This window comes from Podarcis raffonei, chromosome 7, assembly GCF_027172205.1.
Source record: "Podarcis raffonei isolate rPodRaf1 chromosome 7, rPodRaf1.pri, whole genome shotgun sequence".
Lineage (NCBI taxonomy): Eukaryota > Metazoa > Chordata > Lepidosauria > Squamata > Lacertidae > Podarcis > Podarcis raffonei.
In genome coordinates, this window is record NC_070608.1 from 34,856,613 (window position 1) to 34,884,120 (window position 27,508).

General features: G+C 42.7%; 2 protein-coding genes across 5 annotated transcripts in view; one reads left to right on the forward strand and one right to left on the reverse strand.

Annotated features, from left to right (window-relative positions):
• Positions 1-10,098: 10,098 nt before the first annotated feature.
• CRH (corticotropin releasing hormone) lies at positions 10,099-12,194 on the forward strand. The gene is made up of 2 exons (XM_053394941.1): positions 10,099-10,389; positions 11,084-12,194. Exon 2 carries the CDS (start codon positions 11,100-11,102, stop codon positions 11,634-11,636), a length of 537 nt encoding a protein of 178 aa, XP_053250916.1. The 5' UTR covers positions 10,099-10,389; positions 11,084-11,099; the 3' UTR covers positions 11,637-12,194.
• A 2,132-nt stretch (positions 12,195-14,326) lies between these two features.
• The window catches only part of TRIM55 (tripartite motif containing 55), a 40,872-nt gene continuing 27,690 nt past the window's right edge, over positions 14,327-27,508 (reverse strand). For 3 of the 4 annotated variants that reach the window (XM_053396009.1, XM_053396012.1, XM_053396011.1), the window contains one exon: positions 14,327-15,059. In XM_053396009.1, the coding sequence (XP_053251984.1) occupies positions 14,940-15,059 (120 nt within the window). In that variant the 3' untranslated portion in view covers positions 14,327-14,939. The remainder of the gene's footprint in view (positions 15,060-27,508) is intronic. The other variant, XM_053396010.1, reaches the window with a different exon arrangement.

Below are 27,508 nucleotides of genomic sequence, written 5' to 3' on the forward strand. Positions count from 1 at the left end.
AAATTAAAAGACGCCTGCTTCTTGGGAGAAAAGCAATGACAAACCTAGACAGCATCTTAAAAGGCAGAGACATCACTTTGCAGACAAAGGTCCGTATAGTTAAAGCTACGGTTTTCCCAGTAGTAATGTATGGAAGTGAGAGCTGGACCATAAAGAAGACTGATCGCCGAAGAATTGATGCTTTTGAATTATGGTGCTGGAGGAGAGAGTCTCATGGACTGCAAGAAGATCAAACCTATCCATTCTTAAGGAAATCAGCCCTGAGTGCTCACTGGAAGGACAGATCCTGAAGCTGAGGCTTCAATATTTTGGCCACCTCAAGAGAAGAGAAGACTCCCTGGAAAAGACCCTGATGTTGGGAAAGATTGAGGGCACAAGGAGAAGGGGACGACAGAGGACGAGATGGTTGGATGGTGTTCTCGAAGCTACCAGCATGAGTTTGACTAAACTGTGGGAGGCAGTGGAAGACAGGAGTGCCTGGCGTGCTCTGGTCCATGAGGTCATGAAGAGTCGGACACGACTAAATGACTAAACAACAATTCAATTAAAGAATAATTTATGTGATATACCTTCAGCAAAGCCTACAGAACTTGTAATCCATCAAGGAAAACATAGTCCACAATTGGCCACGTAACATGGCTGACCAGGGAAATGATAAAGCTCCTGGTTTCAGTTTGTGTGTATGTGTGTGTAAAGCATATGTTTGTTTTATCTAAAGATAGACATTGGTGCCTGGGAAACTGGAAATAGGTTACAGTAAACTATTTATGGAGAATATCTACATTCCTGGGAAAATGTCATGCTAGAAGCATCCCCAAGATAGTTTCTAGATAATGGGAATTGCACTGTAGATAACAGCATGGAATTTCAATGGGGAAATGTGGGTATGCCTCTTCATCCCTCTCTGAACACTTGTCATTAAGGAGAACCTGACCTTGCGATGTTATAGATTTAGTATGGTAATGGCTCAGAAAGGAGACACTTTCTGATTTACCCAGCTGTTTGTTTCTGGCCTAGTGTTTTCCAATTACTTCACCTGTCCTCCCTCTTAGATGTTGAACATGCTCTGAATAAATGCTGCCTCACCTAGCTGCTTTTTCAGTGTTCAAGTATCGATCCAACAGAACAACACTGTGGTGGTGCTGAAAAGAAATGCAGGGCTAATTCACATGCCTACAATTTGGGGGTTAATTGCTTTGTGACTTAAACCCCATAATTTGGAAGCCCGTTCTTGTTACAAAACACACCAGCCATAAAACAGCCAATGAATACAAATTGCTGCAGTGCTATCATGAGATGTTTGTGTGATGGATCCCTTGGCAATCACCAATACTGGTAAGATTACTGATCCAACTGGAATTAATATTAATGATTTTGAAAGTTTCTACAGATGTTTTATCCCTTATCTGAGCGTACAAGAATAACTGTTCCTTCTAAGGTATAAGTTATACCTTAACTTTAACTAGTCCGTCTAAGGCAAATATAAAGGTCAGTTATTGTTTCTTCATCCATGGGTTGTCAGGAAGAAAAAGGCACTGTCCTAATTGTTCAACTACCTTCCTTTTGGGAGGGAGGTCTTGCCTAGTGGAACCTGATAAACAATGTTTGTGATATGAATAGCCAATGTGGGGCCTTCCAGATGTTGGGAATTGTAATTCCCTTCATCCCAGACCATTGGCTGTGCTGGCTGGGGCTGATGGGAGTTGTAGTCCAAAGCATCTGGAGGGAACCACATTGTTTTATGACCACCAAGGGAGTACTTCACAAGATGCAGGCTTTCTCTGTGGACACTGTGGCATCCACTAGCTTTAAAAATAGGTTAACTGAGTACTGTAGATGGAAAATAGATCTTTCATGGGCTTCTTCCTATGATAGCCATAAGCACAGACTTCATGTCCAATGGAAGCCCACCTCTGACTGCTAGATATGGGGAGGGTTCAGAACAGGAGATGGATATGGCCATTATCACCATCTTGTGAACCTGCCTGTAGACCAGCGGTTCTCAACCTGTGGGTCCCCAGATGTTGTTGGACTACAACTCCCATCATCCCTGAGCTCTGGCCTTGCTAGCTAGGGATGATGGTAGTTGTAGTTCAACAACATCTGGGTACCTACAAGTTGAGAAAGGCTGCTGTAGACAGTAGGTAGGATGCTAATCAGCACTGACCATTGGCCTGGCCATCATGGCAATTTATATATATTTCTTGAGTTACTTATTGATTTAATGGTGGCATTACCACACTGAGTGTCAGGCCCACAGGTCTTGAGTACCATGATGGAAGAAAGGCAGGATGTGAATGTAGTTTTGTTTTAAGATAATCTGAAAAGGAAGGACCGATATGTACCGGTATCTGTTCCATTCTGCTTGATGCAGGACTGAATGCTTCCCATGTGAACATTTTCAGCATGAAAAATGCCCCAAAACCCTCCTGTTGTTCACCTGGAAGTTATTTTGGCACCATTTAAAAACAAAAACAAATAAAGGATTCTTTGTGTGTTGATTGTATGAGTCTAGCCAAACAAGCATTCCATGTGATGATGCCACAATGATTCCACATTGCCAAACTGTGATAATGGTATATGGTAACACTATGAGATGCCTCAGAGGTACAACACACACTTTGCATGCAAAGGGTCCTAGGTTCAATCCCCATCCTATCCAGGTACTAGAACCAGGGGGAAACCCCTGTCAGAAACCCTAGGGAGCTGCTGCCAATCTCTGAGCTAGATGGGCTAATAGTCTGACTCAGGTTAGGGCAGCTTCTTAGGCTCCTGGTCTGGAATCAACTAATTGTGTGTTTAGCATGTTTCTCCTATTTAACTGAGGAAGCTAATGTCAACAATTTGCCAGCATATATTTTAATCTGCTCAAATTCTTCCACCTTTTAAAAACTGTTGGGGTCAAATCCACCTTTGGTGGAATCATCAGTCAGCGTCAAAAGTGTTGCAGTATTAATGGAGATGGTACAAATATATGCAAGTCCGTGTCTATTTTTATGGTAACCTATCATGTTTGTGCTTATGGCAAGACGGCACTGACAAGGAGAGGAACTAAAATTAGAGAATGCAATAAGGTTCCCCCCTCCCCATGTTTACACGTGTTGTTCTTCTGAGTCACAGCCCTGGAAAAATTGTGTGGTTGACCTCCCTTTCCCCAACAAAGTTTGGAAAATGCCTTCTCTCCCCCCACCCCCCAAAACTCCTAAAATAGATCAGGTTAGCATATTTTAATAAATATGCTACAATACAAGATTTCTTGATACAATACAATAACATTACCTGAGTCTTACATTACAATTGATTCAGACTTAATATTTGTTGTCCTTGGCTAATTAACCCCGAGGTGCCAAATTCCAGATCACAGCCAAGTTCATGGCCAAAAGAGCCCACAAGGGGTATCAGGCTACATGCAGCAGTAAAACTGCATGCCCATAGCACCCTTCAGACCATGGTGCGTTTGAAAATGAAGGCATTTTGGATGAATTTCCATGAAATGGAATCAATGCGTGGACATTTCATAAGCTATACACTAACAATGGTAGGTTTAGAAGAGTTTAAAATTAAGAAAAGTATTAAAACTACTTGTACAAGCAATCAGTTCTAAAAGCATGCATAGAAATATGTAGCAAAGCTAGGATGCAATTAACCTTCTCAGGGCGATAGATGGGGTGGTACATGTGTGGGACAGACATTGGCTAAAACTAAGCAGAGGAGAAAATTGGGTTGTGTTAAGTAAGATAGATTTAATTCACACAAATGAAAAATGCATGTGCATTAACAAAAGTTTAAAATGAGAATGTCTAAATGTTTATTGGTGAAAAGGTTTATCCATGGGGCTATGTTAAAGACAAGGAGAACACTTTGAGCTTTTGCCAAGTTAACAATTAACTAACTTATTGTTGTTCTTTGGTCACTAACATGTGATTGTTGTAACCTTAGATCATGTGAGAGACATTGGGTTGCAAAATCTCCATTTTGAAGGGAGTTGCCTTTGAGTCTTTCCCCTCCAAACTCAGTGGAGTGAAGATGTAAAATGATGCTCTTCTGAAGGGAGAGTAAACTGCCTAGAGGCTGGAATGCAGGCTGCAGAGAAGGAGAGACCTTTGCTTATAGGTCTGTTTGAATTAGTTCATATTTTGTAAGATGCTGAGCCTGTGCTGGACAGCACAAGACAGTATGGATATTTTGGAAATATAGTTTAATGTATTCTGTTTTATTTTAAAGAGTTATGCCAGTAAAAGTTTGAACAATATTTTTATGGGTCTGGATAATGGTTTATTCCAAAAGGAGTCATTTTTTATGCTCCCAGTCGCTTCAAACTGCACAATATTAATATCTGCAACAGGTTGACGAAGGAGTGAAGTTAGTATCAGTAGAAGCCTTATAAGCCTATTGCAAGTGTGTTGCTTCTGAAAGTCTACGGATGTGTTTTAACCTGGTTTTTAGTTCATTATTGATTGTAATAGTTCTTTGAATGTTTTAAAAGTTGCTTTTAACTGTCTTTTTTACTGACAAGTTTCCTGTTGGGTTTTGTTTTTTGCTTTGAGGTGTTATTACAATTGAGTGGTATATATACATTTTGTGAAATTAATTAATTAATTAATTAATTAATTAAAAAGCAGAGGGTGATTTTTTGGGGGGTTTTCTTTTTTCAAAAATAAGAATGGAGCATGGGTAGTAGTGTTGTTTTTTTGGTGAGGCTTTGTGGAAGTTTCTACTCTGTGCAGTGCTACTGAGGGCTGAGAGTAAAAGTTCAGTTTCTGCAGAAGGGCAGCAGCAGGTGGCTGTGGGCAGTGAAGGAAGGCGAATATGTGATTATTTTGGGATAAAACAGCCAAATGAAGAGGGGGGGGACAGAGCAAGAGGGAGAAAGGGAGCAGATCACCCCAAGAAAGAGGTAACTGATCAGGCTCAAAGTGACTTAAGGAGGATGGGAAAAGTTTGGACTGGGTGATGAGAAAGAGTAGTTTGAAGAAAAATAAGGGGGTTGGTTTTGGTTAAGGGAATCCAGTGAATACAAAGATTTGGAAAGAAATAGGAAAATGTGGTGGAAAGGAAATTAGATTTGGATTGCATGGAGTGACAGCCATATTCCTCCCCCTTTAGTGGGTCAACTGATAAACGCATACATCCGAAAAGAAAAAAATACCTTGTGGCATGAAGAGGTAAGTGAGAAATGTGCCACTCATCAGCAGTATCCAATAGATGCCTGGCAGCGACCCATAAATCTGTTGCAGCAGTGCTGATCCTGTTGCTCGGAGCTTGTTTCATCTTTTCCCACATTAGCCTTGCAAAACCAGTTGAATCAGAGGCCATGGTAAGTCAGAAGAAAATGAACATATGTAGTGTGGGCACTGGTAGCTCCACAATGTTGTCCTCAACCTCTGAAAAAATAAAATCTGTGCGCAGAACCAAGATGACGCTTTCCACATTCAGTAAGTCAGTTCTGGACATGCCTTTGTGATGTACTGCAGAATCTCCCAAGATAAGAGAGCGACCCCAGTCTGTAAGGACAGGAAGTAAGAATGAATGAGCAAAATAGAAGATCAGTCACTGGGGCTGTTGAAACATTGTCATTTTATGCATCGTGGTTAGTTACAACTCCTTATAGAGAGGATTCTAAAAAGGATTCACTGTCTTAAAAAAAGGTTGTCAGAGATAGCATGTTTCTTCACCTTTCTTAAAAGATATGCAAAGGAATAGTACTCTAGAGGAAGAACCATGAAGTACTAAGTAAATTTCAAATGATTTTTCCACTAGTGTAGACCAATTGGATGTTTTCCTCCGTGTGTGTATGTATGTGTGCATGGACCTTAGAAGCAGGCAGATTAAAAAATGGTGTCCTGCTACAAAATGACCTTAAATTTCTGGTTGGACTTACGTTACTTGACTGCTGATGGCTCTCTCTCTCTACTTATTTTTATTTTTAACAGTTGTATAGACAAATATATGGCTAGAGTGAAACAGCCATTGCCTAGCCCAGGGGTCAGCAAACTTCTTCAGCAGGGGGCCGGTCCACTGTCCCTCAGACCTTGTGGGGGGCTGGACTATATTTTGAAAAAAATAAAAATGAACAAATTCCTATGCCCCACAAATAACCCAGAGATGCATTTTAAATAAAAGGACACATTCTACTCATGTGAAAACATGCTGATTCCCTGACTGTATGCAGGCCATATTTAGAAGGCATTTGGGCTGAATCCAGCCCCCGGGCCTTAGTTTGCCTGCCCATGGCCTAGCCATTGCCCGTCAGATGTTGTTTGACTGCATATCCCATCAGCCCTAGCCAGCATGGCTAATGGTCAGGCATGATGGGAGTTCTGGTTCAGTAACTGGAGGATACATAGCTGGCTACTCCTGGCTGAGACTCTTGAGAAGGAACTTCCTGGTTTGGTTTTAAATCAGGCATAGGCAAACTCAGCTCTCCAGATGTTTTGAGACTACAAGTCCCATCATCCCTGACCACTGGTCCTGTTAGCTAGGGATGGTGGGAGTTGTAGTCCCAAAACATCTGGAGGGCCAAGTTTGCCTATGCCTGTTTTAAGGCTTTTATGTTGGTCTCCTCTGATGTAATAATGATTGCTGCTCCACAGAAAAAAATTCAGGTATCAATTATTTTAGTGTAGCTGGGGACTAGTGTGCCAAAAGAAAAAGGGGGGAAAAGACAGCAGCAATGACAGGAGGTCATGATCTTTCTAACTCAGGTCTTATTTCATACCAAAAAGATGTGACAACTCCCTGTCAAGTTTGTAAACATTTTAAAAAGTATTCTGTTAATGCCAGTGCAGATAAAGTCCAATGCAGGTAACAACATTGTGGCTGAGAGAGCATGTGATATGCCAGCTCTGCAAAGTAACCCAGTATTATACCCATTTTGCTGGCTAACCTTCCAGTGTGGTCCAATGCTGTTATCATTGCATGCTGGGGTGTGTTTTGTTTTTTGTTTTTAAATGGAAATATAATTCCCACACTCCCCTTGGAGGCAGCAAAGCTTCTGAATACCACTTGCTGGAATCCACAGGAAGGGTGAGTGCTCTCATGCTTGAATCCTGCTTGAGGGTTCCCTACAGGCATCTGGGGAGCCACTGTGAGAACAGCATGCTGGATTAGAAGGGCCCTTGGCCTGATGCAGCAGGCCCTCCTCCTTTCCCTCCAGCTACAATTCAGGCCACCTTTGCACATCATTGTACGCATTCATACAGTTTGATGTGTTTCCAAGTCATCTCCTGTCCATCCACACCAAGTGTATGGAGGTCTTCATATGGCTTATGTTTCCCAATCAGACTGACACTGGTTTGTAGAGAAATGCCTTACAAAGCAACATTTCTCAAGGAACCTCAGGATAGATGTGCCTTGTGGCTAACCTCCTGTGTCCACAACTCCACAAGCCAGCAATGTGAGCACCCAGTGGAGTAAAGCCAGGCTGTGTGTACACAGCCTCTTCCGTCGCCATATCTGCCAGAAATGGTTGGCCTGTTCTCTAGTGCTAGTTATGTTTGCTTGCTGGCTTTTTTGGAGTATTTGCCATTTCTGGTAGAGGTGGTGACAGGGTGTGTACCCCTCCCGCCGCCGCCCCTGGAAAAAAAATCCTGCCCAACGGATAAAGAAAGAAATTTGAGATAGGAATATTTTTTGCCCATGTCTCACTTATATGCAGCAGTTAAAATTCAGCGTTGCCTGTCCTTTGAGCAAAGATTTCAGAAGACTTCCGCAGTTCCCCCACCCTTGTTTTGTCCTTCTGCTGGCCATGTCTGTAGTATGGAGATGAAGGCGCTTCCAGCCAGCCTCCTCTCAGGGCTCTGGGGGACTGGAGAATGGAGGGCTAAAGAGCGCTTTTGATTACGGCGCCGTCCTCGCTATGGAGAAAACAACGGGATCATCAAGCACAATGTTGCTGCTCTTCAGCTAGACAACGACTCCAGGATTGCGACTGAATGGGGTTTAACAACAGCCATTCATCTCCCTTGCGCTTTGCATCCCTGGGTGGCGAGAGCCAAGTGCCTCCAGCTTAACCGAGCCTTCCTCTCCCTTGGAATCAACATGCCGTTTGAGACACTCACACAGGCGGGGGCTGGGAGAAGGGAAGTGCAGCTGATGAGACATCTCTGGCAAAGACTCTTGTGTCACTCACCAAGGAAGACGAAACCAGCTGCGCGAAGTTTCCAATCTCTTTCCTGCTCCGGAAAGGTTAAGGGCATCATGCATTGTGGCGCTGGCAGACACACACACACAAAAATTCACATTTTAAGCAAGCAAACAAACATCCAGAAAGGACGAATTCGTATTAACTCGCATCCAGGTTCTATAAACCTGCCATGTATATTTTGGGTCCCTGCTACAGACACAAGCAAGCCGAGCAGGGGGAATCCCTCTACTTTTGTATCCCACGGGATATTTGGCTGATGTGTGGGTTAAAGTTGGAGCATTAATCTGCATTAAGGGGACATGAAGCATAATAAAGGCAGTCAAGGTTCTTCAGCTTTATTAAACTCCTTACCTGCTAGAGAGCGATGATAGGACCTAGTTTCATTTCAAATGTCATTTGAGAATCAGGGGGCAAGAAAATGGCAGAAAGAACAGGGCTACCACAACAGGATAAAGGGGTGGGGTGTATATTTGTTAGGGAGAGACACTAGATTTTGGAAGAGACCAAAGATTATGAAGTCCGTCCAACCCAACTCTGACACATGGCCTCATCTTCACCACATCATGCTACTTTAAACAGTGATGGCTCCTTGCAAAGCATCATGGGAACTGTAGTTTGTTAAAGGTGCTGAGAGTTGTTAGAATTCCCAGCGGTCCCTGGGAAGGGGGATTGCTTGCTAAACCGCTCTGAGAACTGTAGCTCTGTGAGTGGACTTTGATAATAATCTCCTAATAACTCTTAGCACCCTTACCAAACCACAGTTCCCAGGATTATTTGGAAGAAGCCATGGTTGTTTAAAGCGGTATGGTATTATGCGGCTGGGGTCATGTGTCAGAGCTGGGTTGAATTTCATGAACTTTTGGTTTCCTCCAAAATCTAGCGTCTTCCCCGACGCCATGTTTAAAGTGGTACGATGCTCCCCATATACTGAAACCACATCATTCAGATCACAAAGCAGCCAAGTGAAAATTGGAAGTATCTATCTATATCTATCTATCTATCATCTATCTATCTATCATCTCCTTAGTTCGAAATTCTCTGCTTCCTCTACTCCTTGTGTGTCTCCATAACAGAATATATGCTGGGCACCCCTGCCCCAAGTTGCCTTTTGAATCATTTCTATGGGAATTATTTCGAAGCACCTTCTAATGTAGTTAATGGGACCCACAAATAAATGTGGTTGACCGAGAAGCCTGCCAGGTTCACCTCTCAGCTCGACGAGAATTCCTTGCCAGGTTTTGCTAGAATGTTGCCGGTACCCACATACCCTCTTCTAAGGCTGGTGATAGAGAGAACTCTCATTTTAAAAAGGCAGTTTTTGTCACTAGCTTGTCTTTCTGAGAGGTGCTTCCCCAGTGCTTAAGTATTAGATGCTTGGTTTCCCTTTCCTGCAGATCAGGAGAGGTGGTTGTCCGCTAGATCAGCTTTTATTTTGGAGGGGGGCGCATTTGATTCTCATGCAGACGGTTCAGTCCCCGCATATCCAGGTAGAGTTGGGGGGAAACTCCAGGCTGAAATCCTGGATAGGTGCTGCCGGTCTGTGTAGGCAGTTCTGAGCTAGATAGATCAGTGATTTGACACAGCATAAGGTAGTTTATGTTCCATATTTGCTTCTTCCTATAACTTTCCATTGCAAGGAATTTATGAGATGCATTCTGCCTTTTGTAGGTATGAACTCGACAAGCTGGATTCAGTTACAGACGGTTTTCTCCTCTGAGACCAGAGTGGAAAGTTTTTGGTCACCTTGACCTGTGATAGTAAAAGGTGGCGCTCGCTGTTGTACCCCACCCCCCACGCGTTTTGGGAACTCTTCATTCAAGGGTTTTTGTCAATGGGAAGTGTGTCCTGCTGATCCCCCCTCCCCGGTCGCGGGCTTTGCTGACGTCACTAACGAGGCGATAAATATCTGTTGATATAATTGGATGTGAGATTCTGGGTTGTGATAGCAGGACGTTGCCCATTGCTGCTCTGAAACGGCCCCCATGATTTATTCAGCAGTGGATCGGGGCACGCAAGCGAGCTGTCAAGAAAGCGTCAGCTTATTAGGCAAGGGCTGCGTGATTCCAGAAGAGGGTCTAACCTATAAAAATCCCGCACCCGGGCTCTGATTAGGAAGCAAACTGATCACAAGGACGGCAGAAGACGGCTCCAATAGATACGCATCCTGAGAGGGAGACGAAAGGGGGCACCCAACTGCTGAGCGACTCCACCTGTCCGGCTTAAACTTCACCAGCATCTCCAAGGTATGAAAATATCCAGGTTAGCCTCACATGCACAAAAGGCAAACTTCTCTTAAGAAGCTACTGCCGCTGGGTAGTTTGGATAAGTGTGTGTTATTAAAGCGTAGGTGGTGTGGTGTGGTAAAGTGTGTGTGTGTAGTCTAATGAAAAAGTCATTCTGGGATCATAATAGCAAGGGCTATTTAAGGGCAACAGAAGGTTTTCTGGAAGCAGTCAAGCAGCGTTTAAAAGAAATGAAGGAAGGTGTTACTTCGCTTGCTCTGAATGACTGAGACACCTGGGTTTCCTATACTAAGGTTTTGATTAAAGTACCACCTGTCCAGTGCTCTGACCTGTAAGTAGCCTAGCCCATAAATTGCTATGCTGCGCGCTAAAGCATCGTGTTCTTTCTATTCGATGCATTTAATAAAGACGGGTGTCGAGGCAGCCTTTGACCCAAAGAGGGGGATGCAAACTTTCCCCTTGTGAGCGGATTTGACTGGGTTGACTGGGCCATGGTGCAGATGAGTTCGCAGTTGCGATGGGGCAGGGGACAGCTATGTCCCTTCAGCACCGCGGACAGCGACCGTCGCAGCAGCGGGGGCGGGCGGGTGGGGATACCTTCCCCTTCCCCTCGCTAGGGTTTGCCGACCCAAGGGCGGGAGTCCGTCTGACAGCAAACTATGCCCATTCCCTTCCCCTCTTGTGACTTTTCCAGATCTGGCCGCCGAATCATGAAGATCCAGCTGCTGGTCTCTACAGGGATCCTGCTGGTCGCTCTGCTGCCCTGCCATGAGTGCCGAGCCCTCGGCAAGAGCGTCCCAGCCGACCCCGCTCTGCAGCAGCCGGATCTCCTCCAAGAGCAGGCGCTGCCCATCTTGCTCCGCGTGGGAGAAGAGTATTTCGTGCGCTTGGGCAACCTGCACAAGACCCCCTCTCCCGCCGCCTTCTCCTTCTCCTCCTCCGCCTCGGGCGGCAGCCACCTAGCCGCATCTGCTTCGGCCGGCAACTTTTTCCGAGCGGCCGTCCAGCAGCTGCAGAACGTGCGGGAGCGCTCGCTAGAGGGCGCCGCCGAGCCCTGGCCAAGCGACGCCGACAGCGGGGCTCCCCTCGACGCCGCCGCGAAGGAGAAGCGCTCGTCCAAGGACTCGCCGATCTCCATAGACCTGACTTTCCACCTCCTCCGGCAACTCTTGGAAATGGCCCGAGCGGAGCAGCTGTCGCAGCAGGTCGAGAGCAACAGGAAAATGCTGGAGACCATCGGGAAATGAAGCGCTCTCCGCCCTCCGCCCGCCCCCTACCAAAGAGATCCTCCAGTTCACACACGATATTTACACAGATTCCCTCGTGCTGTTCTCCTCTTCTTTTCACCGAGAGCTTGATCGACGTAGAGAGTGTCCAGTCGACACGCAGCCTAACCTAGCGCGTCAGTAGCATGCCCAGCGTTGTACCCAAGTGTCGTTTGTGACTTGCTGTCCTAACTCTTTGTCCCCCCCCCCCTTCCTCTTCCCTCGTTGTTACGATTAATGCAACTCTTTGAGGGTGGGGTCCAGCGGCTCAGCCACTGGAAGCTGGGCGAATGAGAGAGAGCCTTGTCTTTTTGGGTTGGTGGGCGGGGGAGAGGGTTGGGGCGTCCTCCTCTGTACTGAGCTTTATTTATTTTTATTTTTTATTTGGAAGCCACTCTCCTTTCTCTCTCTCTCTCTCTCTCTTTCTCTCTTCTTTGTAAACATTTCCACAAATAAAACATCTTTTCAGCGCTCGGTCGATTTGGTCGTGTAAGAGAACGTTTAATATTTATATTTTTAATAAAAGCTGCAAAGGAACAACGGCTTCCTACACTTCCTTGCCTCGGAGACGTGTCAGTGGGGAATGCACCGATCGTGGCATAGAGAGAAGTAGAGGCTGAGTGGGGCTAAGGCGGAACAGCATCCGACCATGGGTAACCTATCTATAGGAAAGAGGTGAAGGGAGGTTAGGAAATAGTAGAGTATATGCAAACGGGGAGGGGCGGGGGGCCCCGGACAATGTTTTGGAAATTCAGCAGTTCCAGTGCTACATTTGGCTCGGAATTTCCTAGGAAATCAGCTCCAGATCTTAGTTACCCCTGAGAAAGTGCCTCTGGGCGTATACAGAATGCTAACGAATTTATCCTCACACATCTAGGATTAATGGGCAAGGCTTTCAGCCGGGAGAAAGAGACCCCTTGACAAGGCTGAGGCCCTGGGGCTCCTCTCATTTTAGGACACTCCCAGCCAGCATGGCCAGGGAGTTGCAGTTCTACGACGGGCCACAGATTCCTCACCCTTGTTTTCCAAAGTAGACGCTGCAGGGTGCTCCTGTTAGCCCGGGTGGGGTGGGGGTGAGTCCTCGCTCTTCTTTGCAAGGAATAGGAGCATTTCTTAACACTCCAGTTGAGCGCACCTTTACACGGAAGTAAGACCCACTGGTTTCAGTAGGGCTCACTCCCAGGGGACTGCCCTTGGCCCGTTTTGTCACAAAGTTTAAAAATCCACCCGTGGAGTAGATGAAGTGGATGTTTCACTGACTAGTCGACGTTTCCCTTAGAAACCCAGCTTCGTTAGTTCAGACAAAACGATTTCCAGCTGAAATCTGCTCTTCAGACCTCTACTCCTCATCCTTCCTCCCCTCCCTAAGTCCTTTCAGTAACACAAGTGGGACTGACATCGCTTCGTTTATACCCAGATCTGACGTTATGCATCCACAATACTTATAATCTTTCCACGCACAAAAATCCGTTCTGATTTAACACACAACTTCTTTCCACCTTGGCTTTGCGTCTTCGAACCTGATGCGAAAACCGGTTTCATTTCACTGAAATTTAGCTTATTACATTTTGGGTGTTTTGGGAGGGGGGCAGGGGCGGAGAAAGAGCCCATGACAAAGTTATTTTAAAGAAAGAAGCTGTGTCTGCATAAGTTGAAACTGAGCCAACTTGGACGGGAATCTGTTGCTGACAAATCTTTCAGTGGAGATCGATGAAGAAGACGCACATTTCTGAATGAGCTGTTAGGTATTTTTCAAGTTAGACTTCCCCCAACGACCTCTCACAATTTAGGCAATTGAGAGGCCGGTCAACTTTTCCACTCATAGCCGAAGGAGCCTGAAGGGGTAGAGAGTACAGCACGATAAAAGCAGAGAGCTGACGTCCCCATTTTTGCAGATCTCCAGCCTCTGTTTTGTGATCTTATGAGCTAACCCTGAAGTATGGATGTAACGCTGCCTGAGACAGTCCTTAGCCATCTTTGGTGGTCTCACAATGGGATAAAGTTATTCCAGCCCACCTCACCCTACCCTTCCACTCCTTCGCTCATTTGAGCAGCGTGCTGGAGCAGTTAGGAGTGGACCAGGGCTAGGGTAGGAAGGGAGACCCTGGTTCAGATCGCCACCCAGCCACGAAGCTGCCTGGATGACTTTGAAGCCGGCCACTATTCCTCAGCTTAACCAATCTCGCAGGGATGTTGTGAGGATCAAATGGTAGTGGTGGAGGAAACCCATATACCGTCACTTAATTTTAACCTTTCTATAGTAGGGTATGTCAATACATGAAGAGTGTGCTGATGTTGTTGAGTACAAAATGTGAATGATGTCACTCTCTACGCATTCATAATGATCAACAGGATGTCAGCATTGAGACCACAATGTAGGGCATTTAATTAAACACATCCAAGGGTTCTACTACCATTGGATTTCAGACATAATTTATTCGGAAAGCAACTCCTCCATCCGGCACATTACAAACTGCTTAAGAACCTTCTTCCAGATTTCAGATGTGGTTTTGCCATGCAGTGTAGGGGACCACCATCAAACTGTTTCCAAACCCTCATTAGGCAGAGCTTAATTGTGTGGCTTGGTGGAGATTGTGCCTGCCTTATAATGTGTGGCTTTTGCCAATGCACATCCATTGAAAAGCTTGCTGGTAAGGTAAAGAGTCAACCTGTGTAATGTGAAGTTTATTAACAATGCCTTTAGTGAGGAAACAGCTATGCAAGAATATTGGTAAACCACTCCTGTACAACTGTGTATAGAAGTCCCAATTTACAGATGTGTCTTGTGTGCCTTTAGCACTTTACTTGCAAAAACAGTATTGTGCTGCTTTCTTTTCTTCGCATAATTTTTTGACATTAATTTTGCTGCGGCACACTTAGGATCAATTGCAATAATCATGCAATAGCTTGTTATATCACATATCACCTTTCTTAGATAAAGCCTTATCACATAAACTCAGTACCTAGCCAATGAGGTGACCTTGACAAGTAGTAAGGTCACCACTTGATACCTGCCATTACCTCCAAAGCTGGTAGGAACTTGATCCTCCATTGGTTCATGGTCAGCTATTAGCTTACATTCCTTCTTCCCTCCCACCTCTTTCCCAAATTGTACAGCTGCTTCCACAAATATTACAGAGTCAAATCCAATGAGAAATTTTCCAAACAAAATCTTTTGGATAAAATGTGATCCACCATTCCCTTTAATGCAGTATTTGTTATCACTTTGAGCCGAGTCACATGCTTCCTATGAATCCTTCCAGAAGCCAGCTGGATGGAGAGTCATCATTCATTCAATGAGTTCAACCAGGAGAAAGAGAAGACATGACGAGCCGGCTCATCAACTCTCTCATTGCTCCCAGGACGTCCTTCCATGTGTCCTTGAGGGGATGGTTCAGACCCAGTCTAGGGGTGGAGGAATAAAGATTTACAATGGGAAAAACTGAAAACTCATCTTGCACCTACACATATTGACTATTCAGTTCCATCAAAAACAATTATTTAGAAGTATTTGATGGCTGTGGAAAATAAATATATAAACACCACAAAGTCTTTGGATCAACCTTCCTCAGCCTAGTACCCTCCAGGTATTTGGAAATACAACTCTCATCAGTCCCGATCCGGTTGGCCAAAGAGCAGGGAAGATGGGAGTTGCAACCCAACATCTGAAGCAGGGTTTCAGAAACTTGGATCTCTAGCCGTTGTTGGACTACAATTCCCATCATCCCTAGCTAGCAGGACCAGTGGTTAGGGATGGTGGAAATTGTAGTCCAAAAACAGCTGAAGTCCCAAGTCTGGGAAACCCTGATCTGGAGGATACAAGGTTGAGGAAGGCTGTTTTAAACATAACCCAGCAGAAAATGTTCTTGCACAAACCCCATTGAGATGAATGAGAGCAGTATGTAATCTTCCACAGCTCCTATTCATTTCAACAGGGTTTGATGAGGAGAACTCTGCCAGGCCCATGTGTTCATTAAAAGATTAAGAAATGGCTATCCAAAGTTATTTGGAACCTTTTGAACATTATTGTAGAATAATATTAAAAGCTTATATCAATTGCTTTGGACTTCTGGAAGTAAACCCAAAGTCCCCTGAAATCAACAGATCTTATAATTTTCTGCTTCTTAAGTTGGTCATAGAAAGTCTTCAGATAGTGCTTGTACTCTAGCATGATGGTTAATAGAGATGCCAACCATGACATCCTTTTTTATCTTAAGAAAAATTCAACAGAAGCATCTTCCAAATTTTCACTAAACCCAGAGCACACAAAGATGTTCAATACACAGGGCACTTCCCTCCTTACTCTTTTAAGTACGCTGCACCTCACCATAGCTCTATATCTCTATGATGTAGAGAACCTTGAAAGAGCTCATCAGAAAACACAAACTTATGCAGCAGGTCTGGGGAACTTTTGGCCCTCCAGGTGTTGCTGAGCTACAGTTCCCATTGGTCCCAGCAAGCATGGCCAACAACCAGGAATGATGGAAGTTGCAATTCAGCAACATCTGGAGGTCCCCTATACCTGAAATACTGTTTCTATCACAGATGCTTATGATGAACTGCTATATGGGATAAAGATGGTCTGGCAATGCCCCAAGCATATTTTGTAAATATACAGTGTTAAATTTTAAACCAAGTTAGTGAGGAATGATGACTTGTTAGGTATTAGTTGGCTTAGAGTCATGCTGTTTGCAAAACAAGACCTGTTGCCTAGTGGGTGTGGAAAAAGTAGTTTGCTTCTTTCTATCTAATAACAGTTTTGCATTTTCTTTCAAGGACCAGATCCTTAGTTGTAAATAAGGAGCATCATAAATGGATTTTGCACCAAGCAGATTCATTCTACAGGGCCCCAACTCTAAAATACCATCCTGATACGGATGGTGCTTTTGAAGTAACACTGTTGCAAGTACAATATGTGGGCACATAATTCTGTACACTTATCAGCACAGGTTTTTAAATGGGCACATCTTAATTTCATTATTGCTACAGTTCAGTCTGGTACCCTCTGTTTCAGCGGCATAGCTAAGCAAGACTAAGCAAATACAGCTGTTGATTATTGTGAATGGAACTAATAGGACATCAAGGGTTTAAAAATTATGTCCCTTGATTGTTGGGAAATATCTTTTTGGAAGATGACACCCTTTGGCTAATGTGTAGGGAACCTTTGGCCCTCCAGGTATTGCTGAACTACAGCTCCCATAATCCCTCACCATCAGGCATGCTTGTTGAGGCTGATGGGAGTAGTAGTTCAGCAACACCTGGAGCGCCAAAGGTTCACACTCCTGCTTTAGCTAATGCCCTTATTTGAAGGGCCAAAACTCAGTGCAACTGCTTTGCATGCAGACAGTCCAAGGTTCAATCCTGCCATCTCGAGGTAAGACTGGGAGAGAAACCTGTCTGAAATCCTGAGAGCTACTGCAAGTTGACGTAGAAAATACCAAGCAAGATGTACCAATGGTCTGATAGTATAAGGCATCTTCCTATGTAAGGAACAGAGAACAGAGAACAGAGCTGGTCCCATAGTGCTAAAATCCCTGCCCCTTTTGCCACCATTCACTGGGGGGTCATTTGGGTGATTTTCGAATTCAGAGGAATGAAAGGTGGCTGAATGTACAGGTGGTGGGATTTGCACTCCTCCTAACAGCAGCCAACCACCACCATGCCCCCTGTCAAAATACCCTAAGACTAACACTCTGACATTTTTGTGTCATTCTGATGGGGGGATGTGGTTGCCAGGTGTTGGGAAGACTGCCACTCTACACCAAAGGAAGACTGGCCCTGCAAAACAGGGAGCAGTGAAAAAAGTTATCTGGGGAGACTGCTTCTCTATCTGGTTTTGTATTCTTTAAATGCAGTTCCCTAGTCACTGCTCATTCTGCCATGTGCATTCCACTATGAAAGCTTTATTGCTAGAGGGCACAGCACTGAGAATTTTAATAGTTGGACCACCCAGGAACAAGCTGAGTTTGTGTGGCAGAATGGCACTGGATGCCAGTGCGGAATACAGAATAGGTCCCAGGAATGCAGAAGTTGTTGACAACTCCTGCACTAGTTTAAGTTGGTTTCCATAGTGCATAGTGCATTTGGCACCTCTGAGTATGAGGCTTTTACTGTGCAGGAGATACAAACTTTCACTCCACATTGATAACATAGCAATGTTATCAATGGGCTATTCTGGTTTTATCCATCACCCCCTTCCACTCTTTCCCTTTTTAGTAAATTCTGAGTGGCAGGCAATCCTTAAGCAACCATCAAGAAAACATTGCTGATCTTTCCTTAAAACCACTCATCCTATCCTCCATTTCCACACTTTCCATCTTTTTCACATTTAACAAAATTCAAAAACCACTTGCCTTTGTTAAAGTTTTCTACTTAAAATGACAATGTTTTGTAATCACTCCAGCACTCAGCAGACATGATCCAGAAACATCATACATACTTGCCCTTGGAATTTTTGTTTAAGAGTTTCCTTCTCAGAACCTATTGCACCAATTTTCTAGCTATTTTTTTCCACATAAAGGGTCCTCTTTATATGCAAGCACATTAAAAAATGCAATTCCTCACCTCCAGTCTGAAGTGATATAGTCCAGCAAGAGCTTTATGGCATGAATCGTGCACCTTAACTCTTCCACAAGGCAAATTGATTTGTATGTGTCTAGTATAAGAACACACATGCCTATTCAGAAATAAGTATCCCACTTAATTCAGTGGGGCTTAATTTCAGATAAACAGGGACAGAATTGCAGTCTAAATGTCCTTTGACTTTGTTGCTATATAATATCAACACTGCTTGTTTTTGAAAATCACATATTTCATTATATAATAATATATGATTTTAGAAAGCAAGAAGTACATTTGAATGTAGGTAATTTAATTTATGTTTTTCATGTTAATAGTAAAGGAGAAAAGGAAAACCCAGTCTTAAACTCCTGCTGAAATGGCACTTTGCATATATCAAAAATGTTATAATTTCACTTAATAAAAGTTACATTCTAGAAAAAGAATGTAATGGATGAAAGGTGGTTCAAATTTTGCCACTGAAACCTGGGCTTCATCCATTTGCCTGCCTGCACCCAAAAATTCACAACCAGGATCTGAATTTGCCTTCAATTAATTTTAAAAGTATTGTTTTAAAAACTCATTATTTGCAAAATTTTCACATCAGGGCTGTACTGATTTGAATGCAACCCTTGTCTGTCAAATTTATGTTCCCACGACTACAATATGCATTGTCTGCTAATAATGTATTACTTACAACATAGGCTGTTCTCCATGGTCAGAAACTATTTTTTGTCCTCTGAAAATTTAAATAGAATGGAAGACGTAACTATAGGTTATTTTAAAATAATTTCAACTTTCTCTAAAGAGTTTCTGTTTACATGGTAATGTAATATAATCCCTTCAGCAGAACTTCCTACAGCTGTCAACTTTTATCATAACAATACAGCTATAAGCTCAAAGACTTCTTTTCTTATGCCTATTTTTAATTCTCTGGGAGCCAAGTGAAACTCTTTTCTTATAAAATAAATTGTTCAACTACATAACTGTAGGCAGGTAAAATATGCACCAGCAAACTCCATCCATCATGAGATTAGCTGTTCAATTCTCAGAAAGGTGGTTGGCCGTGAACTTTTCGCGCCCATGGGGACTGAATGTCTCACCAAAATAGATTTTCATTCTGTTACAATTAGAGCTATGTGGCAAAAGGATAATGTAATGCTGTTTATTTCACACAACCTTAACGATTCCAAAAATAGTCCTGAGAAATGAATGCAGTGTTCCTCTTTGTGTGTAGGCTGGGTAAGTTCCCTGAAGGATGTAATGTCAAGCATACTTTAGGGAGCTTAAACTAATGGTGAAACCTTTTCAGGGGAAGGAGACCCTTAAGTAAGCCCTGTTCCATAAAGTGTGAATGTTCCAGTGGACTCAGCTGAAAATGCCGCACTTCATTACACTTCTAATCTATCTCAGTGGCTCTATACAAAGCTATCAATACAAATTTAAGCCCAAAACATCTTACTCTGCCTATCATCTTACTCTGTAGTGTATGATTCTCAGGGTGCTTTTATCATAGCAGCAGCAATCTCTCTCACAGACATCTTATCCCACAGGGATGGCTTCCACCCAGGTGAGGGAACTGGGTAAGCATCAGCAGAGGGCTCAAGATGGATTCCATAAGCATCTTGCATGTTGCAACTGAACAGTGCACCAAGCCAGCTGTCTGGTGCTTTTCAAACTCAAGGGGAAACAGGGAGGAGACACTTGGTCTAGCAGTTGTCTGGTGTGTTCTCTGATCACTTTCTGATAGGATAAACATTACCACCTGCTGTTAGGGAATTATTAAGCCCTGTTCACCATTCATATCTAACAAAAATAAGTTGTGGGCCACTGGACTGACTGCAGCAGATGAAAAAGAGGCAGTGAAAACATAATTTTGTCATTATTTCTCGCCTTTCTTGAGAGGTCCAGTGAATCTTCTATCAGAAAACTCTAGTGGTCCATTAAATTAAATGACTGTTTCCAGAATTCTTTAAACATATGCTGACAAGTGTTTTTTTTAATAGGACTGCAATAATCTAAATCTATCATACTCACATAAAAACAATTGTCTGTCTCCCTTTCATGTAATAAACAAAACAAATCAGAAAACGTAATCCATTGTATTGTATCATCCAAATCAATGTGTGGTTTATAGACTGTGATCAAACCATCTTTCTGAATCACTTGCTCACAACTTTTTGTTTAGCTGCTTAACTAGAGATAACATAATGCTTGCATACAAGTTTGCTCTGAAAAATAATGTAGAGTAACTTGTGGGTGTTAATGTTAGAAAGCTAACTTTATACTCTCTCATCCTCATCTTGTTTGCTTGTTTGATGCTCTTTAAGAAAACTGTGAAGAGACATCATGAAGTCAAGATCTTGCAAGCTGCATGTTACAAGACGTAGACCTCAAAAACTGCCGAAAGAAACATTCTCTTCTGGTGGGAGAGAAGGGCAGCTATTCTAGCAGTGGCGCAGAGCATTGTCTAAGTATGCCACTTAAGAAGCAGACAGCACTTTAAAATATAGATTGTTCTTTGAAAGGACCTGATGAATGAGACCCATTTAAGATTATGACTCATGGCAGAGCTTTGTACCATGGATTCGTTGGATCAGGTAACAAAGCCTGAATAATTTGTAAGGTTTGGATACACATATCGCTTGATCATGAATGAATGACTAAGCTGAGATATTGCAAATATGCCAGGAGGGGCATGTAAGAACAGCTACGGGCATACTGCACATGCTATGGAGGCCAGCTCCATTCAGTAAGAGCTCCATAAATAGACCATCTTGCTGATGCATCAAGACCATCAACACATTCTAGTTCCTCGAAGTTACTCAGCAGTTGGACAGAGTCCATAGTATAATGTCAACATCTTTCTTTACTCTGATTTCTGGTTATTTCTAGAATGTTTTCATCTTTAAATCTTATTTGGTTGGATCTGTGGTGTGTTTTCTTCTTACTCTTAGAGTCATACTGAGTACTAATGGATGGGAAAGGCAAGAAATGTAACTTCGTTCAGCTCATACGACCAGAGCAGATGAAGCAGGGTCCCACAATGCTCAGTACTGAGATGGATTTTTTAAAAGTTGCTCATAAAGGACCTGCAGATGAACGAGGAAGAATCAGAACCGAGAAAGGAGAGTACTTCTTCACATAGTGCATAGTTACACCAAGGACTTGGTTACTACTAAATGTACTAATTACTAGGAAGCTGATGACTTTAAAAGAGGTTTAGACAAATCCACATATATAAGGCAATCAAAGCCCACTAGTCATTATGGCTGCATACGTACTGCAGGTGGCATGACTTTTTAATGCCAATTTCTGGAGAACACTACTGGGGAGAGGGCTGTTGCGCTCAGGTCTTGCTTGTGGGCATTTGGCTGGCCCATGTGTGAAAAGGATGGCCCTGTTCCAGCAGTGTTATTCTAGTATAATGAAGAAAGAGCAGAAGGGTGGTAACTTAATGAACCCAATAAAATAACCATCTCTGGGTTATGGTTGATGGCTACTTTTTAAGCGAATTGAAAAGTAACAATGCTCTAGCCATTCCTTCATACCATGGGTAGGGAACCAGTTGTCCTACAGATGCTACCATCATTCCTGCCCATTGGCTCTGCTGACTGGGATGATGAGAATTGTAATCGAAAAGAATTCAGAAGGCCACAGGTTCTCCACTATTGCCAGGAAGTGCAATGGCCTCAATCTCATTTTCTCATTTTCTCACTCTGTTACTGTTACAACTTTTAAGAGGAAAATTAAGAGCACCATCAGGAAGAACAGGAAAGACATTTTACATGCTGACAGATGCCCTATGATGCTTCCCAAGCACTTCCTAAATTTGGCAAAATCTGCCCTGCTCTTGAACTGTTTTGAGCAAGAACAGTTTTCGAACATATGTAGGAGGTTAAAGGTATAGGCAGGAATAGATAAATTAGTATACCAGTGAGTCCATTAGCCTATGAATTAGTCTGTGAATGATGAGAATTGCTCTGCATTCCCCTATACAGATCAGTTCTACTGTTATAAAGAATTGGATACAATATAGGAATTTCAGGATCACAGAACGATTAACCATTGTGCAATATTCCCGTGCAAGTGACCTTTCAGTGACAATGGGTATACTAACTTAACCTTTCCATATAATAGACATAATAATAGTTTTGCCATGAAGGAGAATAGTTGTTAAGCCTCTTTTAAAAACAAAGGATTCTAACTAGATGCATGCTTCCATACAAGAATTGTACAGTGAGAGTAGCACAGTCTCCAAAGAATTGATAAAATAGCAAAACTAACCAGAAGTAATATTCATGAAAAGAGGCAACCGAGGAACAAGAGAGGTATTTGTTTCACTTGCCACTAGTGATGCAATATCCAATAGGTGCTCTTGAATCATGATATGTGCAAAGGCATATTTCACAGGGCAAATGTGCTAGCACTGCATTTCCCAGGTCTAAAACCCTGTGCTGTGAATGTCTGAATGCAATGGCTCCATGATATCAGCATTGGCTTGAAGTACAGCATAAAAACTGTATATACCAAATGGGAAAACAGGCATTTCCTGTACAAGAATGTTGATCGTGGAGGGTTTGGCAGCCACTCTTATTTTGAAAAATCCCTTTTATTTCCCCCTGGTCATTGGGCAGTGCTGCAGAGAACACCCTGTCAACACAAGGATTTCTCTTTGCATGACAGAATGTTTTCCCCTATGCCCACTCCTAAATCTGTTTTGGGGTTCTCCTGTTTTCCAGAGCAGATTCAGAGGCTCACAAGGTGCAGATGGGGGAAAGACAAAATTACATTGCACCTGCACTCCTCCTTGCACTTGTGCAACTATTTCGTTGAACCCCACCTCTAATGTCACAGAACAGTGACCGGTGTAACCCTTCATCAGACTGAAGGTGAACCAAAGGAGGCAGGGGAAGGTTAAGAATAAATCTGCCTTGGCGCTGAAGCCACACTTCATTTTCGCTGGATCTATTAATTCAGAGGGGATGTGGCTGTGGGAGATTGCCATGAATTAACCGCTGCACCACCAAGGGGCCAGGACAGCTCACAAAGCTGACTTTAGGTCCTGCAATCCCTCCTTTCCTCCCACCTACCAATAGCTAGAAGAAGGGATCCTGTGCTAAAGGCATGGCTAGAATATTTTAGCTGCGATTCCAGCATTGCAGGGGGTTGGACTAGATGACCCTTGGGGTCCTTTCCCACTCTGCAGTTCTATGGTTCTATGTGGCAGGACCTAGAAGATAAAAATTCCATGATATTTTGAAAGAAACAACAGTTGTTTCCCTACATTAAAAGCAACAACAACAATGCCCTTAAATTAACGTAGAGATGACAAGACAAGTATTTTTCAGTTTTCAGTGAAGCAAAGTGCATAGGCCAGGTCAGCCTGGTTGCACTGTTGTCTAAATAGAGAAAATATCTGTACCCGCCATCATTCTGAGGCAAGATTGTTGGGAAAGGTCTAAATTCAGAAACCAGAAGGTATCCCATGACTCACAATGTAGTTTGTAGATGTGACTATTAAATGCTAGGGGAAGGCATCACTGGCAAAACTAATTATAGCAAAAGCATTGCCTGGGAACCTTACAAAAACGTTTTGTCATTACAACAGCTCCACACTGGTGTGATTGAATCACAAGAGCAATTTCCAGAAACTACAAAAGAAAGGAAGATTAAAAAGAAAGAAGTCAAGGGTGAGCTACTTGATTTTAAATATACAATTAATTATGTTTAAAATTATGTTTGTTAGGGCCAAACACATGTAATTGTAACCCACTGGCTATTTTATTATAGGAAAAGCCATGTTTGGAGGGGTAATCAGAATTGAAGAAGAAGGAAGGATGTGTTGGTGCATCCTTTTTCTATTATCTTTTCCCTCTTCCAAATTGCCCCCACATGGATTCACCCCACTCCTGCAAAGTTTCAAATGATGCATAACAATATGTAATTGGTGACGTTCTTCCCCCCAATTTGCATTGTGTTTCCTTTGCATTGAAATGAATGGCTTGGAATAACATAATGATGATGTAAAGTAATTACATAGTTAACTATAGTTTTTACATAGTAATTTTACATAGTAATAAAGTAATTACATAGTTAACTATGTAACTATGTAACATAGTTAACTATGTAATTGATTGCATAACTTTTCACCACAGTGGGCAGCAAGGCAAATGGCATAACTTTTGTTGGAAGCTGAACTGCAGCAGAATGGAAACAGCACTACATGTGACAAATATGGGGTGGAATGGAAATGGAGGCCTTCTAACTAAGGCTGTGTAAGAGGGCCTCATAGATCCAATTCAGGGCACTATCTGGTGATTCATAATGACCCCAATCTGACCAGGATCCAGACCCCAAACCAAATCAGGGTCCTCGCACAGTGTTTAATTAAGGATTTAAAGCTTGCTTAAACATATGGTCATTGGAGGAGGGGAAAACCCCAACTCTTTTCACTGCCTGACCACACCCTTTTGGACAGCCCTAGATTGCTCTGGGTGGACCTGATCTACCCAGGTCTGCCTCAACCTACTCCAGCCAAATCCTGAGTAGACCCAAATTGGCCTAATTTGGTTTGGGATCTGGGTAGAGCAGTTGCACAGCCCTATTTCTCACATCCTTAGTCTTCTCAGGCTTATGTGCTGGACTGGGGAATCTCCAGGGAAGTTTAGGTGTGTTGGCCATTTGAGACCTGGAGCCATGATGGTCCTGATCCCCCCCCCCGAATCTGGCAATAGAACAGGACAGTTGTTATGCTCAAGATTCTATAAAACCTATAGCTTAGTCTGAAAATGATGCAACATGGAATCATTGCTACTGTTTCTTTTGAAAGGCTTCCCTATGTGATTTATTAGCTAGTAGCCCCAATTTATCCAACTCTTAAAAGGAGTAAGGCTTGAAAAACAAGGGTTCTAGGTTGAACAGAAAAAAATGTTTTATTTTTCTCCCTGACCACTGTAGGTAAAACACTTTGGAAATTGTTGAATAAGCAAGCATTCAAAGCATTTCATAAAACAAGAAACTCTTATCATAATACTGAAGATCAGTGTACCTGGCAATCAGCAGGTTAGAATAGTAGTATTATCCTATTGGCCAAGCCAGCATCAACTGCAGAATTCTGCTTGTGATGCAGAAGATTTCAAGAGCAGTACTGGCTCCGGGGAGCAAGAATATACGCTATGTCTACGTGTGAATGCTGGTAAAGGACAAACCATAATCTACTGATCAGGAACATATTCATCCCTGGGATATGATTCAATATTAAGGCCTCTATGATATTAAAATCTAGCCTTGACTTCAGTAAATTTCTAATGCTAAGTATATGAGTAATCCCATCTGACTCACTGATATTCATGCGTTAAAAAAAATTAAGCACAGCACATGATTAACATTCTTGTTTTTTTGGTGGACTGAGTTTGGAAAGGTTAACATCTTAAAAGCTATTTTCCAAAACTGAATCCTGAAATTTTCCTTAAAGTGCTGAAATTACTCTAGATCATTCCAAAAGTGAAATACTGCACTTTAGACAGCAACTTAAATATAATCACAGTTTATCACTTGAGACTCAAATGAGGCATGACATTAATTCACAGTCTGATCTTTCAGTCCCATCTCTTTAATGATCTTATTAGCTACTGTGTGCTTTAAGTACATTTGCATAACTAGCAATTGTCTGAGATTTAGCAAAATGCAGACTTCCTTGAAGTCTGATGTATGCCATCTCTTAGACACGTATTTTTAAATGTTAATTCCAAATACTTTGGGCATTGTGGCAGATACATTCTATTATGGTATGTGACTGACTCTAGAAATCCCATGATAAAGTTACAGCCAGATACTGGGGGTTGGGGTGGCAGCTGCAATAACATTACTTTTTCCATGACTATCATTTCATTCACCAGTAGTTTAGGCAAATTCATCTACCTTCCAGTTTCAAATGATGGATTAGAATTCAGTTGTAGAGATCTCTACAGTGAGTGTCTCCAAAATATCTTACACACTAATTTGATCTGTGCCAACATCTGACAAGGCAGGAGCCTCGCAAACATCCTTTGGGATGAAGGATGGGATAAAAATTTAATAAATACACAAGCATCGCAGTGACTGCACATGGTAATGTTACCTTCTGGACAGCTGCACCAAATGTCTATCAGTTATGCACTTTATATTTCTTGTACATAGGACCTCCGGGTATAGGACGGTACTGTATATAAATTCAATAAAAAATAAAAAATAAAAATAATTCCTCACATTAATTGTTCAGTCAGAGGCCACATGCTGGTCACTTTATACAGCTAAACAAGACACAGCATGGTTAGTATTTAAATGGGAGGATGTTTGGAAACCCTATGTAAGCTTCTCTGAGATTTTTCACGAAGGACCAAGAAATATAACGAATGTAATATTTGTTTCATGCTTACCATAGCATAAGCTGATGGAAAAAGCTGATGGTAAACATATGGAATTGCAGAACGTAGGCAGGGGACTATAAGTCTGAACATTCCCCATTTAATATAAAACATCCTGCACAGAGTAAATTAATAGCCAAGGACAGGGTAGGCTAAAACTTGTAAGTAAATAATTTTTGACATGGCAGAGATTCAATCATGCAATCCCTGATTTGCATTCTGAAATGGCACTATTCCATGGGAGTTATCCTGCATGCTTTACGCTGTGCCAAAATCTGTTCTCTAATTTCTCAAAAGTCTTCTTTCTCTGGAAAAGGGGCTTTGCTTTTTCAGACTTCAGAAAGGTGGTGTGTGTTTGGTTGAACTTACCGTGTGTGTGTGTGTGTGTGTGTGTGTGTGTGTGTGTGTCCCATTAAATATCTGTGTGGCACTCTACAGTTTCTCCAGTTGTCTGCACTTCTTGATCTGAAAAGCCCACATAGGAGGTTACTTCCTAACATCTTCCCTGGGCTTTAATTGAAGCATGAGAAGTTGAGATAGCTGGATACCAAGTGCTTGCGGCAGTACAATCATTGAGTTTGTTTTTAAGGGAACTGCTTCCTTTTACCTTTTAAAGAAGAAACCTATCTGTACTGATTTCTTTAAATGCAAAAGGCCACAACCTTCAGGTTAAAAAAAGGAGCAACTTTTTTTTGTACACCCAGCTGCCAGGTGCCCAGTAGGTAATCTCCATTTTTTTTGTACTTACAGCCAAGGATGTAATGGGGTTTTCAGGAAGCATGGGCTCTTGGGAGGGTTGCAGAGTGCAGACCACTAGAGAATAGACTTGCAGAATGATAGGATGGACACTCACAAAACCTTTCAGCTACCTTGAAAATAAGCAGATCA